General features: G+C 45.5%; 1 protein-coding gene across 1 annotated transcript in view; it reads left to right on the top strand.

Moving 5' to 3' along the window:
• LOC120930549 (potassium channel subfamily T member 2-like) overlaps positions 1-17,755 on the top strand; it is a 226,446-nt gene that overhangs the window by 180,341 nt on the left and 28,350 nt on the right. Inside the window, exons 21-24 of the mRNA XM_040341725.1 lie at positions 2,432-2,503; positions 11,979-12,113; positions 14,746-14,857; positions 14,974-15,075. Of these exons, the coding sequence (XP_040197659.1) occupies positions 2,432-2,503; positions 11,979-12,113; positions 14,746-14,857; positions 14,974-15,075 (421 nt within the window). The remainder of the gene's footprint in view (positions 1-2,431; positions 2,504-11,978; positions 12,114-14,745; positions 14,858-14,973; positions 15,076-17,755) is intronic.

Genomic DNA, 17,755 nt, shown 5'->3' with positions numbered 1-17,755 from the left:
GGCTCTTAATGCTGCCTGAGCACAGCAGCGGCAGCGTTAAGGTCCCATGTCCCTCAAAACTGGGGCAATGCATTGGGCAAGTTAGGCGGCCGTGAGGCCCCTGTGAGTGCGAGGCCTTAGGCGACTGCCTTATTTGCCTAATTAAAGAGCCGCCTCTGGCTAGAGGTAAACATAGGTGGATGAGCTGCATTTTTACTGACCCCCCTTAAGCTGCAAAGACAGCTGGACAGGGCTGTGCACATGCTGCAGCCTACGATGCCTTACTCCCATAAAGAATAAAAATAAATTGTACTCCCTGTTTTGTTTAGTAGGCAATGCAACTGCTGAATACGACCCATTTAAGTAAATAAGACTAAACTAGACATGTGCAGAATGAAAACAATTGTTTTATTTCAATTGGTTACTTACAAAAGTTTGTTCAATTCAATTTGTTTAATTTCAGAATTCGTTTTGTTTATTCAAATTATATTTAAATTTAAATCTCAGGAATGGACCACACTTACAATGTAAATAAAAAACTATATAAAATCATTAAAAAAGAGGTATAAAAAGAGCATTACGCTTAAAACCTGCATAGCCTGTATCAGACACCATATCACATCTAATGATAGTTCATAGATAAATATATATAAGAATTTTACAATATAAACAAATAAGAATAGATTGTAGTCATAACATATTGTTCCGTATGTAAACTCTCAACGCATTTTGAGGTAAAGCTTCATCAGGAGCCGTTTTGGTGAGCTGATGTGTATACAGGGGCAAATGTGTGCGGACATGGGAAAGAGTCCCCCAAGATGTAACAGGGACAAGCATCCAAAAACCCACCACACCAATGTGCCCATATGGAGGGGTCATATACTGGGGGGGGGGGGGCAAGATCCAGCGCCACCAATATTCGTAACTCCAAGGTGGGAGTGCTGCTTAAAAAGGGTGAATCACCAACCAAAGCAGAAGTTCATGAGTGGGCCTCCAGATATGAGAATACTTCTGACCTGCTCTTAACACAGCATCCTCCATCGGTGGGGAAGACATTCCCCATGTACACGCCCGCCTTACAGTATCAGGAAAAGAACAGTAAAGGACATGCTTTTGGTTTGGCGTCTTTTAATTTGTCCCCAAAAAAATCTTTGTTCGCTGCACAATATCAGACTTAAAGTGGTTGTAAACCCAGTGAAATGACTGACCTTATTATACATAGGAATGAAACAAATCCTCCTATATATGTATTACCTGTTTATCTGTGGGTTTCTCTTCTCTACACCTGTTTAAAGTCCAGAATTTATAAAACCCGTCTGAGCCATCAGAAAAAAAGGGGGTAAGAGCTCTGCAGGGCTCTGTGAGGAGAGCTATGAGAGCTGATTGGAGTGAAGGGACACACCCCCCTTCACACAACTCACAGGAACAGAGCTGAGGCTGTCAATCACAGACTGTGTGATGGAGGTCCCTCCCCTCACCCCTTTTTACCTCTTGGTGTCAGGAAATTTTGTCAGAAGTAATTCATGCTGATAGTAGAGGACCGAAGCAGCAGGGGCTTCCCGGTCATTGTCATTTCTTCCTAACGTTGGTAAATGCCTTAGGTTTTGGATGTCCTGGTTCACTCAAGGACACTTTTTTTTTTTTTAAGGAAATGTTGCTTGTTTGGCTGCAATTCTCCTGTGGATCAGAGGAGTGCAGTTCACTCTACACTCCTGTAACCTGTTTTCAGCAGACAGCGGGCTGAAGCCTGCTGTCGAATGATGTCACAGAGCTGGCTCAGACATGATCACGATAAAGTCAGGATCTACTCGCATGCCTAGACTGGCGTGCCACTGAGAGCTTGAGCCGGTTGCTCTCGCCCCTCCACAGCCCAGCGCTCCAGTGATTGAGATGGGGGGGCAGAGCAGACAGCGGTGACCGACAGTCACCAGCTGTGTGCTCAGGGAGCCCTGAGAACCTAGTGATTGGTGGTGCTGCATCGTTCTGTTCTCTTAAGCCCCGTACACACGATCCGAATTTCCAATGGAAAAAGTCAGACGGAATTCCAATGTGATTTTGGCCGGTCAAAAGTCAGACTGTGTGTACCGGCCTTAAGAATCAGTTGGGGACAGATGCAGCATCGGACCAATGCTGCATCCACCTAGGTAAGTATGATTCAGAAGAGCTCTTTTATGGCTAGATGTGAGAGTAAATATGAATACGTAGGTTGCCAAGTATACAAATGCATGCCTATAAAATAGGCCGGAAACAGCATCAGCACTGGCTTATCTCTGTGTAACCATTGGCAGTCAAACAAGTGTTCATACAGTTGACCGATACGATATGCTTGTGCCAAGGGAGGCTATTGCCTAAACAGGTCATCTCACATACACAGCTTTATTTAGTACAACTGTAAAAGTTTCATACAGCTAAAGTGGGTCGGTCAAGTAACAATTGAATAACTCTTTTTCAGACCCGATACACAGTTCCTTGAGGCCATCTGCTGGTTTCCTCAGGTCTTTTACATGGTGGGATCCATTGACAAGTAAGTATTAAAAAAATACTATATACATGATAAAAAATAGGTATAATCCAATAAATCCATTGCATTCAACAGATAATAGGGTTGGAAATGTATCTTAGCTCACCCTATGCTATTGGTAATAGAGTTGAGCTTTTCATCCCATCTTCTGCCATCTTGTTTTGCATTAACATTTTACTGTAATAAGAAATTGTGTCTTAATCAACCAAGAATAACCTGGCACATACTGTATCCCAGTCATTTAAAAGTTAGGCCTACACATAAGTAGGTCTATATGCGCTTGTATGACAACCTCCCAAATATTGGCTCATCGGATACGCCTTCTCCGATCCCCCTCTGTTTTACATTCCCAGCACTAATTGAGATCTCACAGGGCTGAGTGGATAATGGCTTCGAAAACACTGATGCCATGGTATCTTCCCCTGACAGTTTCAGTAGCAAAAGTGAAGTTATGTTTTGAGAGGATCTTTGATTCTCACAACCCCAGTTCTACAAAGTGTAGATGAAGAGTCTAGAACAGTGGTCTCCAAACTGTGGCCTACAGGCCAGATGCTGCCTTTTGCCTTGTCTTTATCTGGCACAATTCCTTGAACTGTCAGCAATGTTGAAGCATTATTTCTCTCACTGTCACCAACAATGGGGCATTACTCCTCCCCATAGGCGTGAGCACAGTGTGTGCCTGGGCACACCCTAATCACCCCATGTGAATTGGCATTATCTAGGGGCGGCACCAGGTGGGTGGTTGGGAGATGCCAGTGGACAGTGTAAATGCCCCCATTATATTAAAGGCTAGGTTCAACTTTAGGAACACATTACACTTGTATTTGGGTTGTAGCGTAAAATGCTCACAATCAACTGTCTCCCACCACCAGAGCCCCCTCCCTGTGACATCAGGTGGCATTCATGTGTGTTTGAGCTTTGGAGTGCACACCCTAATGCAATAGGCTGTGCACACCTATACTCCTCCCATTGATATAATCAATGGGGGCACTATTCTTCCCACTAATACCAATAATGGGGCATTTTATACTCCCACTGACCACAGTGTGCCCCCCTTAAAGTCTAAGGCCCGGTACACACGAGCAAACATGTACGATGAAACCGGTCCGTCGGACCGTTTTCACCGTACATGCCTGCCAGAGGGCTTCTGTACGATGGTTGTACTAACCATCGTACAGAAGTCCGTGCGTAAACAATACGCGGGGCGTGTCCGCGTCGTCGCCGCGACGATGATGCGGCGATGACGCGGAGACGTGGGCGGGCCTGCCATTTAAAGGCTTCCACGCATGCGTCGAAGTCATTCGACGCATGCGAGGGACGGCGGGCGCTCGGACATGTACGGTAGGTCTGTACTGACGACCGTACATGTCCGAGCGGGCAGGATTCCAGCGGACGGTTTTAAAACACGTCCAGGAATATTTGCCCGCTGGGAAAAGGCCCGGCGGGCAAATGTTTGCTGGAATTCGGCCCGCTCGTGCCTACACACGACCGAACATGTATGCTGAAACTGGTCCGCGGACCAGTTTCAGCATACATGTTTGGTCGTGTGTACGGGGCCTTAAGGACAGCCCTTTGTTTAGAAAGATTGGAGACCCCTGGTTTAGAATATATAAACCGCTAGTTTAATATGCTTTATTATAAAAAAATAAAACAGAATGCGCTTGCTAGCAACAGTGACTAGCCTAGCACATTTCAAGAGAATCTTCATCAAAGGCAGTTGCATGCTGGTTGTGAGAATAAAAGTTCCCCTTGGAACATGAGTCCACCTTTGATGCCAGAATTGTGGCGAGGAAATTTCCTAATGCCCAACTCCCTGAGTTTTATAATCAAAAACAGCTTTTGCTGAAGCAGATCACTGACCTGAGACAGTGCTGTTTTGGCCCTGTGTTAATGAGGTCCAATAAGTCAAAATAACAAGTAATAAAGAATGTGTAACACGCTAAATCCTCTTTAAATCTTACGAACAAAAGCCCATCAGCTTTGAGGCAAAATAAATACTAATAGACAGGAAGATGACAACGCTTATAGTGAACATTACAGCTCACGGGTTGATGTTCTCATTCAACAGCAAGGATGCTTTAGGGACACAAGTTGGAACTTACATAATATAGTAGGTACCTCCAAATGCTATAGAATGTAAGCATCCGGGTAACTCCAAAACTCTGGGTGCTTTGAAATGCAAATACTAACCAAGCTGCTATCAATGTTGCCAACCTACCAGTTTGAAATTTACTGGCACAGCCAAGTTTTTACTGGCATTCCCAAAAGTTTTAAAGTTACAGTTTTAAGTACAAAATTTAGTATTTAGGCTACAAATATGCAATATATATTGTGCTCTGCGCCCCAAGCCCATCCTTTTTTTAAGCCAATTAGAACTTCAGGCTCTAATCATGTGCTTCTAAAAAAAAAAAACAATACATAGAAATCCATGTGTCCGGTGCCCTGCTTGGAGATTAGGGGGCCGGGTGCATAGATTAGGGGGGCAGAGCCCATGCGCCACTAATGAACGGCCGCCATTGCTCACGAGGGCTCGAAATTAGAATTGGGCGGCACACACACATAAAACTGACTCTCAAAGTGACACTGACACCAGTGTGCAGCAGCACATATGATGATGATGCCTCACCAACATGACACGTCCCCTCCTGAGTCACTGGGACAGCCTTGCTCCATGCCAGGTGGTCCCTTCAGTCCACTACAGTCCAAACAACACTGACAGTCCCGCTCCCGGGTTGCTTTGCTCTGGTCCCACATACCCACACACGAGGCTCTGGCCGCTCTGCTCAGCTCTCTTGCACTATGACATCACACGATACGCTCAGACACCGCCTCCGCCAGACCTGCCCCCATCAGCTCCACCCGATCACACATCACAGCCATATTTTTGTCTGCCAGTAAAAATACTGACAGTTGGCATTACTGCCTGGTATGGTGGTGGGCTCTGCACCTCACTTTTGGCGCATTGCTAAGATGATGGACCTCACTGACCAACAGTGAAGCACTGGCCAGTGCCCATGTCCATAATAGCTTGGTCAGTACTTGTATAACCATGTACCCTGAGGTTAGAGGAACTTGGCGTGCTTTGGAAGGAAGCACAGAGAGAGAGGAGAGGGTGAAATGAAACAACGGTTCTGACTTATTTACTATTTGATACACTTTAAAAACATGGTTGGTAGGGCACTCATTTAGGCATGTGCTATTCAAACATGGCATGCATCTAAAAGTCTTTCCTCTTTATGAAGAAGCTTCATTGCATACATTTTCCAAAGAGCCCTGAATGAATTTTCCCACTGTCATCTGCCGGCTCAGTGGGGATCAACGGAGCAAGCGGATGAGAAAGGTACAGATCCTCGCGGGATCCGTACATGTGAAAGGGCCCTTATGCAGTTCTATGTGGGGGCAAGCTGTGGCATCTTATTTTCTTTTTATTTAGCATTATCCTTATGTTTTATTCCATGCAGGCAACACAGGTAGACCTTTACAGCATATACATTACAAACGTTTTTGCACTTTTGTGTTATTTGAAAACAGCATGGCATAAACTGGAATATCTCTTTAAGCCCACAATGCCCTAATTATGTCTCTAACACTTATACATTATGGCTTGGGCACGAAATACATATGGAGAAAAATCTGTTACATTTTGTAAGATCAAGAACAATGTCCTCTTCCCATATTATGACACATGTCAGAGTGTTTGATAGCTCACGGCATGGATTACTCATCAAGACCTTTCTGAGAAGCATTTGTCTTCAATTACAGTTTAATTTTTCTGAAAAGTTTGCAGAATATATATATATGTAAAATACAATTTGAGGCTGTCTATCATTTTAAACTTTTAAAAGTCCTGTCTATGAGCATACTGCACACTATGGCCCAGATTCTCGTAGATCGGGCGTATCTCTGCGGCGGCGTAACGTATGTCATTTACGTTACGCCGCCGCAAGTTTTTCATGCAAGTGCTTTATTCACAAAGCACTTGCGTGTAAAGTTGTGGCGGCGTAGCGTAAATCACGCGGCGTAAGGCCGCGTAATTCAAATTCGGCGGGTAGGGGGCGTGTTTCATTTAAATGAAGCGCATCCCCGCGCCAAACGAACTGCGCATGCGCCGTCCGTAAAAAATCCCAGGGTGCATTGCTCCAAATGACGTCGCAAGGACGTCATTGTTTTCGAGTCCAGCCCCATTCACGGACGACTTACGCAAACGACGTAACTTTTCAAATTTCGACGCGGGAACGACGGCCATACTTAACATTGGTTGCGCCTCATATAGCAGGGGAAACTTTACGCCAGGAAAAGCCTAAGGTAAACGTCGTAACTTTACTGCGTCGGCCGCGCGTACGTTCGGGAATTCGCGTATCTAGCTAATTTGCATACTCAACGGGGAAAACGACCGAAGCGCCACCTAGTGGGCAAAAAAAAATTGCAGTTAAGATCCGACGGCGTAAGAGCCTTACGCCTGTCGGATCTAATGGATATCTATGCGTAACTGATTCTAATAATCAGTCGCATAGATACGACGGCCCAGATTAGGACTTACGACGGCGTACATGGCGTTGCGCCGTCGTAAGCCCTTTGAGAATCTGGGTCTTTATTACTGAGAAAACCCTCCTCAACTGTAACCCATTGTCCAATGACAGTGCCTCAATGGATAATAAGGTTTGTTTCTTCATTGAGCAGTGCATGGCAGTTTGTGATGCGTGGCCTAAAGCCTAGTACACACCAGTCTTTTTTCGTTCAACCCAGTAAGTTGAACGGAAAAAAAAAACAGATAGCTCCAGTCAGAGCCACTGGAGGATGCCCCCCGCCCCCAGAACACTCCGGTCAGCGATCTCTGCCATTGGCTAAGAGTGCTGGTCAGGAGCCGGTCAGCCACTGGTTTTCTAGCATGCGCGTTCGACATAAGCCGAGCGTACAGCCAGCTTCTGTCAGACCAGTTGCCATATACACGGGCCGAATGTCGGCTATCTTTTATTAAACCGGCCGATGTTGCCCAACATTCGGCCCGTGTGTACTAGGCTTAAGAGTCAGTTAAGAGAACCCCAGTGACAAAGTGAGACTAATTCTAGAGAGGCGCACAGGTAATAGCAGGCATATCTAAAGGAGCTTTATCTGCTAAAGGATTTGTATGTCTGTCTACCCAGTTCTGAGATTTACACAGCTCTGCCAGCAGGGCATCTTGCCTGGCAGGGCAAGAGACCTGATTTTTCTCTGCTGCAGTTCACTTACACTTAAAGTGTAAGTAAACCCCCCTATCGTTTTCAGACAATGAAGCTGCCATCTTTGCCTTTGTTTAATCTACAACGGCCATGATGCTGCACATGTGATCAGTTTAGACACCAGCCATTGGATGGTTTGACAGTTTGGTTGAGAATACAACCAATGGGAGTGTTAGGCCTCGTACACACGACCGAACATGTCTGCTGAAACTGGTCCGGCGGATCGGACAGGTTTCCAGCGGACGAATGTTTCTTAGCATGCTAAGAAACATGTCCGCTGGAAGCCTGTCCGTCGGACATGTTCGGTCGTCTGTACGACTCACCGGACATGTCCGCTCGGCCGAAAGCCCTCGCATGCGTCGAAGTGATTCGACGCATGCGTGGAAGCATTGACCTTCCAGGGTCGCGCACGTCGCCGCGGCGACGGCGCGGCCACGTCACCACGTATCCTGTCCGCGCGGATTTCGGTTTGATGGTGTGTACAACCATCAGACCGAAATCTCCGAGCAGACATGTCCGATGAAAACGGTCCACGGACCGTTTTCATCGGACATGTCCCCTCGTGTGTACGAGGCCTTACATTTCCGGCACGTGCTGGAAATGAAACTGTTTTATGGATGGGTTTACTTCTGCTTTAAAGTGTTACTAAACCCTGGTCCCTGTATTCACTATATCTGGTCTCCCACAGTACACAGAACATGGAAATGCAATTATTGTTGTAAAAATATACTGCTAAACACCTTTTACCTTCAGCAGTTAGAGCAGTCTTGTAACTTCTAACAGTGTCTAGCCAAGCACTGGTTAGAGCTTGTAGGATGAGTTTTCTGACTGTCCTATGAGGCTGCAGGACCCCTGGCCATCTGTCTGGACAGTGCTGACTGGCCCTGTGCTGATCACATGAACCCCCCCTTAAAAAAAAAACCTCTCTAGCACTACACACCAAACTGAGCATGTGCAGTCTGACTCCATAGACTCTGTGTTATCAGGAAATTATCAGGGGACAGTGGAAGAAGGGGAGAATCAGAAAAGCCAGGATCAAACAGCCTTTTTACTCAATGCAGAGGATTAGCTCCTTAGGTTCCACAGTGAGTATAACAAGTATGCTCTACTTTATATTCAGACTGATTTAATGGTTGTGGGTTTAGTAACACTTTAAGACTGATACACACTATGAGTATTTTTTTGTTCAACCCAGCGGGTTGAACAAAAAAAAAACCTGCCAGCTCCAGTCGAAAGTAAAAGTTAGTGCAGCATTCTACCCTGCCCTGCCCCCCCTTCAGAAGACTCCAATCGCGCTCTCTGTCATTGGCTCAGAGCGCTGATCGGGACTCGGCCAGCTACTGGTCTTCCAGCATGCTCGTCCGACAGACCAACACACACGGGCCGAATGTCTGTGTTTTTTTTTTTAACTGGCCGATGTCTCTTGGTATTTGGCCCGTGTGTACCCGGCTCTACAGGATTCCTTTTGTTAGCATATAAACACTGTAGTACAGCTGACTGGCAAAACAGAGACTGTAGACATGATACACCAAATGTTTAGAGACTGTATGCATGACACAGAAAATAGTCAGAAACTGCAGACATGATGCAGGAGATGGGAGATGGTCAGAAACTGCAGACATGGTACATGACAGGGTTATAGACTCATGAGTCTTGATACAGGAGGTTTTCTGAAGCCTCGTACACATGACCGAGTTTCTCGGCAAAAACCAGCAAGAAACTTGCTGTTTTGTTTTTTTGCAGAGGAAACCGGTTGTGTGTACACTTTTCAACGAGGAAACTGTAGAGGAACTCGTCGAGCCAAAAAGAGAGCATGTCTTCCTTTTCCTCGACGGCAATGGAGAAATTTGGCTCGCCGAGATCCTCGACAGCCTAACAAGGAACTCGACGAGCAAAATGATGTGTTTCGCCCGTCGAGTTCCTCGGTCGTGTGTACGAGGCCTGAGACTGCAGACATAGGGTATATCCAGAGACTGCACACTTTATACAGGAGGTGGTCATAGACTGCTGTCATGATAGAAGAGATGGTCAGACAGAGACTGTACATGTGTTACAGGAGATGGTCAGAGACTGTACATGTGATACAGGAGGTGGTCAGAGACTGGCGACATGATAAAGGAGGTGGTCAGAGACTGTACATGTTATACAGGAGGTGGTCAGAGACTGCAGACATGATACAGGAGATCATCAGAGACTGTGCATGTTATTCAGGAGGTGGTCAGAGACTGTACATGTTATTCAGGAGGTGGTCAGAGACTGCCGACATGATACAGGAGATAAATAATTCATAAATTTTCATGATACAGGAGATGGCTAGGGATTGTACATGTGATACAGGAGGTGGTCAGAGACGGGCCACATGATAAAGGAGATGGTCAGAGACTATACATGTGATACAGGAGGTGGTCAGAGACTGCAGACATGATACAGGAGATCATCAGAGACTGTACATGTGATACGGGAGATGACCATAGATTGCATACATGATACAGGAGATCATTAGAGACTGCAGACATGATACAGAAGATAGTCAGAGACTGCTTACATGCAATAGGGGATCGCCTGATACCGGTGACAGGCTACAGGAAATGGTTAGTGACTACTAACATGCTGTAGGATTTATTTTAGACTACAGACTTGGGAAGACAGTGAGAGATTATACCATGAAACTGCCTGAGATTACATCCCCTTTACAAGTCAATGCTCCCACATTTGTGCGCCCTATGGGTCCCTAAAAAAATTACTATTTCTTTTTAAAATTACTATTTTTAAATTACTATTTACTGTATTTATTTGCGTATAACACTCATATTTTTTTACCCTGAAAATGGAGGGTAAACTGTGTCTGCGTGTTATATGCAGGGGGCTGTGGAAAGTTTTTTTCATGAAACTTCCCTCCCAAAGTAAGGGTGCGTGTGATATACGCCTGTGCATGTTATACACCGATAAATACGGTATATACTTTTTATTAGTATTTGATATATCTCTCAGCAAGAACTATTAAACCAGATCAGTGGGAAAAAAAGAAAAAGGTGAATGGACAACAGAGAAAACATTAGAAAGGTGAACATTTTTAAATCAAACCTTTTAAATAGCAGAGGTCTCCCTAAGATAAGGTGACCAAATTTTTAAAATTAAATCCGGGGACATATTTTTTTTCTTTACTAGTAATGGCAGCAATCAGCGACTCTCTGCCCGTTGCCGCCCTGCCGCACAGTCTCAAGTCTTAGTCTTCGGGCCACGGCTACTACTGGATGGGGAGTGGAGAAAGATAATTCCGCCAGGGAAGGCAATAAGATAGGCAGATGGCTGGCCAGGATTTGAGCCAAGGCAGAAGAACATGCGAGCGAAGCTGAATGGGCATGCGCCCGAAATTGAAGAAATATTCCCTCCGCTCTGACCAGCACATGATCATCAGAAAGGGGCACAGATAATGGGAAAAATACAACCCCCCTATGCTAGTAGGCACAGTGGAGCAGGGGTGTGTAATTCAAAATGTTTTATTTTAATTCTGCACTGTCTTTGAAATTGCCCCTGCCCCCTATTAAATCCAATCTGGGGACAAAACCAGGGACAGACTTGGTCCGGGGACAGTGTCCTCAATCAGGGGACTGTCCCCTGAAACTGGGGATGTCTGGTCACCGTACCCTAAGAAATATTCTTCCTACACTGATAAGGCCTGAGGTCTGAACAATAAGTGACACGAGGCTCTAGTCCCTGGGCCCCAGGTTGAGTATCACTTCACTTAATATATCTCTGCAGATTCTCATTTATCTAGGCTAGCGGATTCATTCTGTATACTGAGGATGTTTTTCAGCTTATCCAGGTCACATCTTCAATTCTTGGAACTAAAGAGCATTCTGGATCTGCGAAAGATCTTCAACATCACAGAACAAGTCTAATTGAATGAGACGAACTGCTAGCTATCATTTAATATCTTCTTAGAAGTAAAAGGTTCCTATACTATGCACCCAATCTTTACATCGCAGGCACCAAATCCTTACAGCATTGGGACACTGACAACCCCAAAAAAATTGAAATACATCTGTTCTGTAATTAAAAATTGTGATGTGTACAGTGAGTGACCAGTGACTTTACATATTGGCATTATCAATGAAGAGTTCCATCTATTTTGATTGTATAAGGACTTTATTTTTGTAGATTTGCATATCTTTAAAAAAAAAAAAAGTGATACGGGGGGGTCAGTTATATATATTTTTTTGTGTTCTCTGACCGCCGCGTTATCATTCTCTCTGCAGTCTAGATGATATGCTAAGGTGTGGTGTGAGCTATGCTGCGCACATGGTGGTGGTCGGGGAAGAGAGCTCAATGATCGCAGAGGAGGATTATATGGCTGATGCACGGACCATCGTCAATGTACAGACCCTCTTCAGGTATAAAAACCTAATTTATACTCAGACACGAAATCTGAACAGATAGGACAAGTATGGTTGCACCATCCAATTGGTTGAAATTGACGCCTATACTTACCTAAATATTTTAATGCTGTGTCCCCACTAGGTAGATTCACCTTCCTTATTTGTTTTGGGGACCACTTTCCACTGGAGAGAAAATAAGGGAGAAACGAAATGTTAGAGTTAAATTGCACCTGTGTCCAGACTATGGACATTAAACTATTTACATATTCTTAAAGCGGGAGTTCACCAGAATTTTTTTTTTTAACAGTAGATTGGGCCTAATTACGGGAAGCAGAATCGGGTGTTTTGATTAAAATCAATGCAGTACTTACCTTTTTTGAGATAGACGTTCTCCCGCCGCTTCCGGGTATGGTCTTCGGGACTGGGCGTTCCTATTTGATTGACAGCCTTCCGACGGTCGCATACACCGCGTCACGAGTTGCCGAACGTCGGTGCGGCGCTATACGGCGCCTGCGCACCGACGTTCGGCTACTTTCGGAAACTGGTGATGCGCTGTATGCGACGGTCGGAAGGCTGTCAATCAAATAGGAACGCCCAGTCCTGCAGCCTATACCCGGAAGCGGCGGGAGAACATCTATCTCAAAAAAGGTAAGTACTGCATTGATTTTAATCAAAACACCCGATTCTGCTTCCCGTAATTAGGCCCAATCTACTGGTAAAAATAGATTTTTTGGGTGAACCTCCACTTTAACAGTCCATAACATAGATTTAAAACAAGCCCCACTGATCTCTCTAGCTGCATGTACTTTGAAATAATCTATTCTCAAATACCTTCAAAGATAACAACATAAACTCCAGAGTTAAAGGGGTTGTAAAGGTAAAAAGAATGTTTCCTAAATAGCTTCCTTTACCTTAGTGCAGTCCTCCTTCACTTACCTCATGCTTCCATTTTGCTTTTAAATGTCCTTATTTCTTCTGAGAAATCCTCACTTCCTGTTCTTCTGTCTGTAACTCCACACAGTAATGTGAGGCTTTCTCCCTGGTGTGGAGTGTCGTGCTCGCCCCCTCCCTTGGACAACAGGAGAGTCAGGACGCCCATTAACACACAGCTCCTTTCTCTATCTGCAACGTAGAGAGCGTCTTGACTCTCCTGTTGTCCAAGGGAGGGGGCAAGTACGACACTCCACACCTGCAGGATGTCTATGGACGTCCTCCAGGATTGGGGCGTGCGGCGATCGGTGATGCGGGGTGTCAGTCTGACACCCTGCATCTCCGATCTCAGTAAAGAGACTCCGGCGGAGGCTTTTTACCACGTGATCAGCCGTGACCAACCACGGCTGATCACGATGTAAACAGGAAGAGCCGTTGATCGGCGGCTCTCCTGACAGGGGGGTTCGCGCTGATTGTTTATTAGCGCAGCCCCCCTCGGATCGCCACACCTGACCACCAGGGAAGCCCACAGGGAAGGGCAAAAAAGGGGCAAAAAAAAGGCAGTAAGAAAAAAAAAAAAAGGCAGTAAAAAAAAAAAAAGATGCCAATCAGTGCCCACAAACGACTGGCAACATGGATACATCAGTGCCACCCCACAGTGTCCATCAGTGCCACCCCATAGTGCCCATCCATGCCCAGTGCCCACCTATCAGTGTCCATCTGTGCCACCCATAAGTACCCATCAGTGCCACCCATAAGTGCCGCCCATGAGTGCCCATCTGTGCCGCCTATGAGTGCCCAGTGCCGCCTATGAGTGCCCATCAGTGCCACCCATGAGTGCCCATCAGTGCTGCCCATTAAAGCCCATCAGTGCCGCCTATGAGTGCCCATCAGTGACGCCTATGAGTGCCCATCAATGCCGCCTATGAGTGACCATCAGTGCCGCATACCAGCGCCGCCAATCAGTGCCCATCAGTGCCACCTCATTGGTGCCCATCAGTACTACCTCATCAAGTCTTTTTTTAGTTGTTTGCGCAAAAAAAAAAATCGCAGAGGTGATCAAATACCACCAAAAGAAAGCTCTATTTGTGGGGAATAAAGGACACCAATTTTGTTTGGGTACAGTGTAGCATGACCGCGCTCATGATTAAGCACTGTTTGATAGTGTGAAACGCATCAGCTCTTCTGTCCATTCTGCTGTGGCATGTATTTTTGATCCTATTATTTACAAATAAGGGCTCATTTTTGGAGTACGGCTGTCCAGAATTTTTTCTCATCCTCATTTAAATAAGGACAGTACCAATAGTCCATCCATTCTACAGGAAATGAATGTAATGGAGAATATGCTGTATTAGTAATATTTCCTCTCTATGCAGCAGGGGCGGACTGACAACTCATGGGGCCCCCGGGCAATAGAAGATTATGGGGCCCCTCTGGCTTACAGATGGCCACCACGCCAGGAGGCAGTGCAGAGGCAGGGCAGCTAAAATCTTGGGATATTCACATTAAAAGCATGTCAGTTTCGGACCTATCAAGGACAGATCTAAAAAAAACACAGATTTTTACATACTGTCCCTGGTTTTACTGAGCCTGGCAACCCTGATGGGACCCCCTAGTGGCATGGGGCCCTCGGGCAGTGCCCGAGTGACTCAATGGTCAGTCCGCCCCTGCTATGCAGTAAATTCAGTATACAGTTTTTAGCTCTCTTTTTTTTCAGGCTTTTTCCAGGATTAAACATCATTACAGAATTGACACATCCAGCAAATATGAGGTTCATGCAGTTCAAGGCCAAAGATAAATACTCAGTGGTGCTGTCTAAGCTGGAGAAGGTACATGCTTTGACTCTCTCTTTCCTCATCTCTGACTGTCTCTTTGATGTCTGTGTCCTTCCTGTGTCTTCTGCTCCTCTTCCTAATCACTCCCTCAAAGCTCTATCCTCTCGCAGAGGGAGCGTGAGCGGGGATCTAATCTGGTCTTCATGTTCAGACTGCCGTTTGCTGCCGGAAAGGTCTTCAGCGTCAGCATGCTGGATACACTCCTATACCAGGTACCCTAATGATCCCTGACTTTTCCTGTGTTTTACATTAATTGTTCCACATAACATATCTCCTTGACTATTACTATACTGTATCAAACTTTCTGTAACACATGGCTGTCAAAGAAAATACAGGGTTCCTTGTGGACTAAAATCTTAGGGCCCCTTAGATTTCAGATAAGCTATTTGGGCTCATTCTTACATGAAGGACACCTTGCCACCCCTTGAAAAAGTGATCCTTGGTGGATGAGGAGGCATTTTGTTGCCTCCTCACCGTCTGTTTTAAACCCGAAAAAAGGCTGAATCACGTGCTGCAACCGTGTGTGTTGCACGCAGTTGCAGGCTGGATGTGGTGGGGCCCTATAATTAAATGGGTTGTGCTCGGTGGTGGTACCTCTCACGGAATGCTACATCCGGTTTCATTTTTGCTACATACCGTGTTTCCCCGAAAATAAGACATACCCATTAAATAAGCCATAGCAGGATTTCTAAGCATTTGCGCAATATAAGCCATACCCCGAAAATAAGACATAGTGATTCTGTGCGTGCTGCAAGCTGAGGCATAGAGGGAGAAATAGAAAGTGAAAGTAAAAGTCTCCTCAGTGAAGCGAGGAGCAGGACGCTCTGCTTTAGGTATTGTGTATCCTCAGGGGAAGAAGTAAAGCTGTGGCTCCCGTTTTACTCAGCAGTGTGGGGTTCTCTCCCCCAGCAACAGTCTGTGGGTCTCTCTCACCCCCCACAACCACCAGTAAAGCTGCTGCTTAAGGCAGGAGTTTACCCGAAAAACATTTTTTAACCTTAGATTGATGCTTATTTTGTCAAGGGGAATCGGGTAGTTTTTTTAAAAATCGAAGCCGTACTTCCGGGTATGGTCTTCGGGACTGGGCTTTCCTATTTGATTGACAGGCTTCCGACAGGCTTCCGACGGTCGCATACATCGTGTCATGAGTAGCCGAAAGAAGCCGAACGTCGGTGCGGCTCTATACGGCGCCTGCGCACCGACGTTCGGCTACTTTCGGAAAATTGTGACGCGATAGATGCGACCGTCGGAAGCCTGTTGGAAGCCTGTCAATCAAATAGGAACGCCCAGTCCCGCAGCCCATACCCGGAAGCGGCGGAGAAGATCGCTCTCTAAAACGGTAAGTACTGCTTCGATTTTAAAAAAAACTACCCAATTCCCCTTGACAAAATGAGCATCAATCTAAGGTTAAAAATTAACTTTTCGGGTGAACCTCCACTTTAATAAAAATAAGGCATCCCCTGAAAATAAGACATGGTGTGTCTTCTTGAGGAAAAATAAATATAAGACAGTGTCTTATTTTCGGGGAAACACGGTACATGGCATGTCTACATCTCTGAGCAGTTATACGCCCTTCTTTATGTGGGCATTGCGGAGGGAAGGTAAATCCAAGGTTTCAACCACCTGCTTTTATTAGCCCCTGGCTGCCTGTGTGATCAAGCCCTTAGGGAGCCGACACATTTTCCTGGTTGGGCGCCGAGACTCTGCCCTGGATGTGCAGAAAGTCCAGAGACAAGTTAAGACAAAATGGAGCCTTATGCACAGTAGAAACTTTGGTTTAATCCATCCCTTTTATGGACATTTACATGATTTGCACTAGGCACAGACAATCTGCCCCATTTGTCTAATCTTTATGTTATGGCCCCTCCCTATCAGACACCAACTACCTACAAGTCCTCCCTTCTAAAAAATGATGGGCAGGTGGACAGTTTTGACTATCCTCTAGGTTTACTGCTAGGATTCCTGGATATTCTAGGTTGCTTTGTGGATGATCCAGCTCTGAGATTGAGCCAACAGTTTGTTTAGTGTTTTATAATATAAAGGGGCAGTACAGTTACAATATAATTCAATACTGTAGGGTTAGGAGGGCTATGCTTATGGGAGCTTACAATCTAATACAGTTGTTCCCAAACTATGGCCCTTTTCCTGCATTTATCTGGCTGTTGGGGCATATTTCTCCCATTGATATGGGACACTATTCTGCCAACTGGCATTCACAATGGGGCACCATTTCTCCCACTGACACCAATAATGGGGCACTATTCCTCTCCGTGATACCAACAATAGGGCATTATTCATCCCCCTAATATGAAATCTAACAATGTTTACTCCCACTGATGCCAAAAAAATATCCAGTCCCTCTGACCACAGTCCGGCCTCCCTCAAGTCACAAGGACAATAAACTGGTCCTTTGCTTAGAAAGTTTGGAGACCCCTGATCTAATAGACTTCCCTCTTGTTTGGAGAAAGTCTTCACCTCCCAAGATTAAAGCCAGCCATACATGGATCGAAATTCGGTCTGTTCTACTAATCGACTTCTCCACAACTAGCCTGTCAGGTTCCTCCGGATCAATCTGTGCCACCGGCTACAGCCGTCAGCACTGATCATTGTATTCTGAAGGTGGGGAAGGCTCCCTGCTTTCAGAACACTTTAGCACAGCAGGAAGGTTCCCCCATCCACATTGAATGTGTGGTTGGAGAAATCTCATCATTGTTTTTATCTTTCAACTTGCTGGTTGAACGAAAAATACGATGAATGTATGGGGTGTCTATCATTTTTCTGGAAAAAAATCATGATCTGTTTCCTCTGAATAGTGCTGGCAACAAGTCTCATATTACTAGCAACAGAAAAGTGCAGAATGTTCCATCCATCCTCCATATGTAAACTACCTCC

The sequence above is a fragment of the Rana temporaria genome, chromosome 3 (assembly GCF_905171775.1).
Source record: "Rana temporaria chromosome 3, aRanTem1.1, whole genome shotgun sequence".
Taxonomy (NCBI): domain Eukaryota; kingdom Metazoa; phylum Chordata; class Amphibia; order Anura; family Ranidae; genus Rana; species Rana temporaria.
This window is presented reverse-complemented; position numbering and strand designations above follow the sequence as displayed.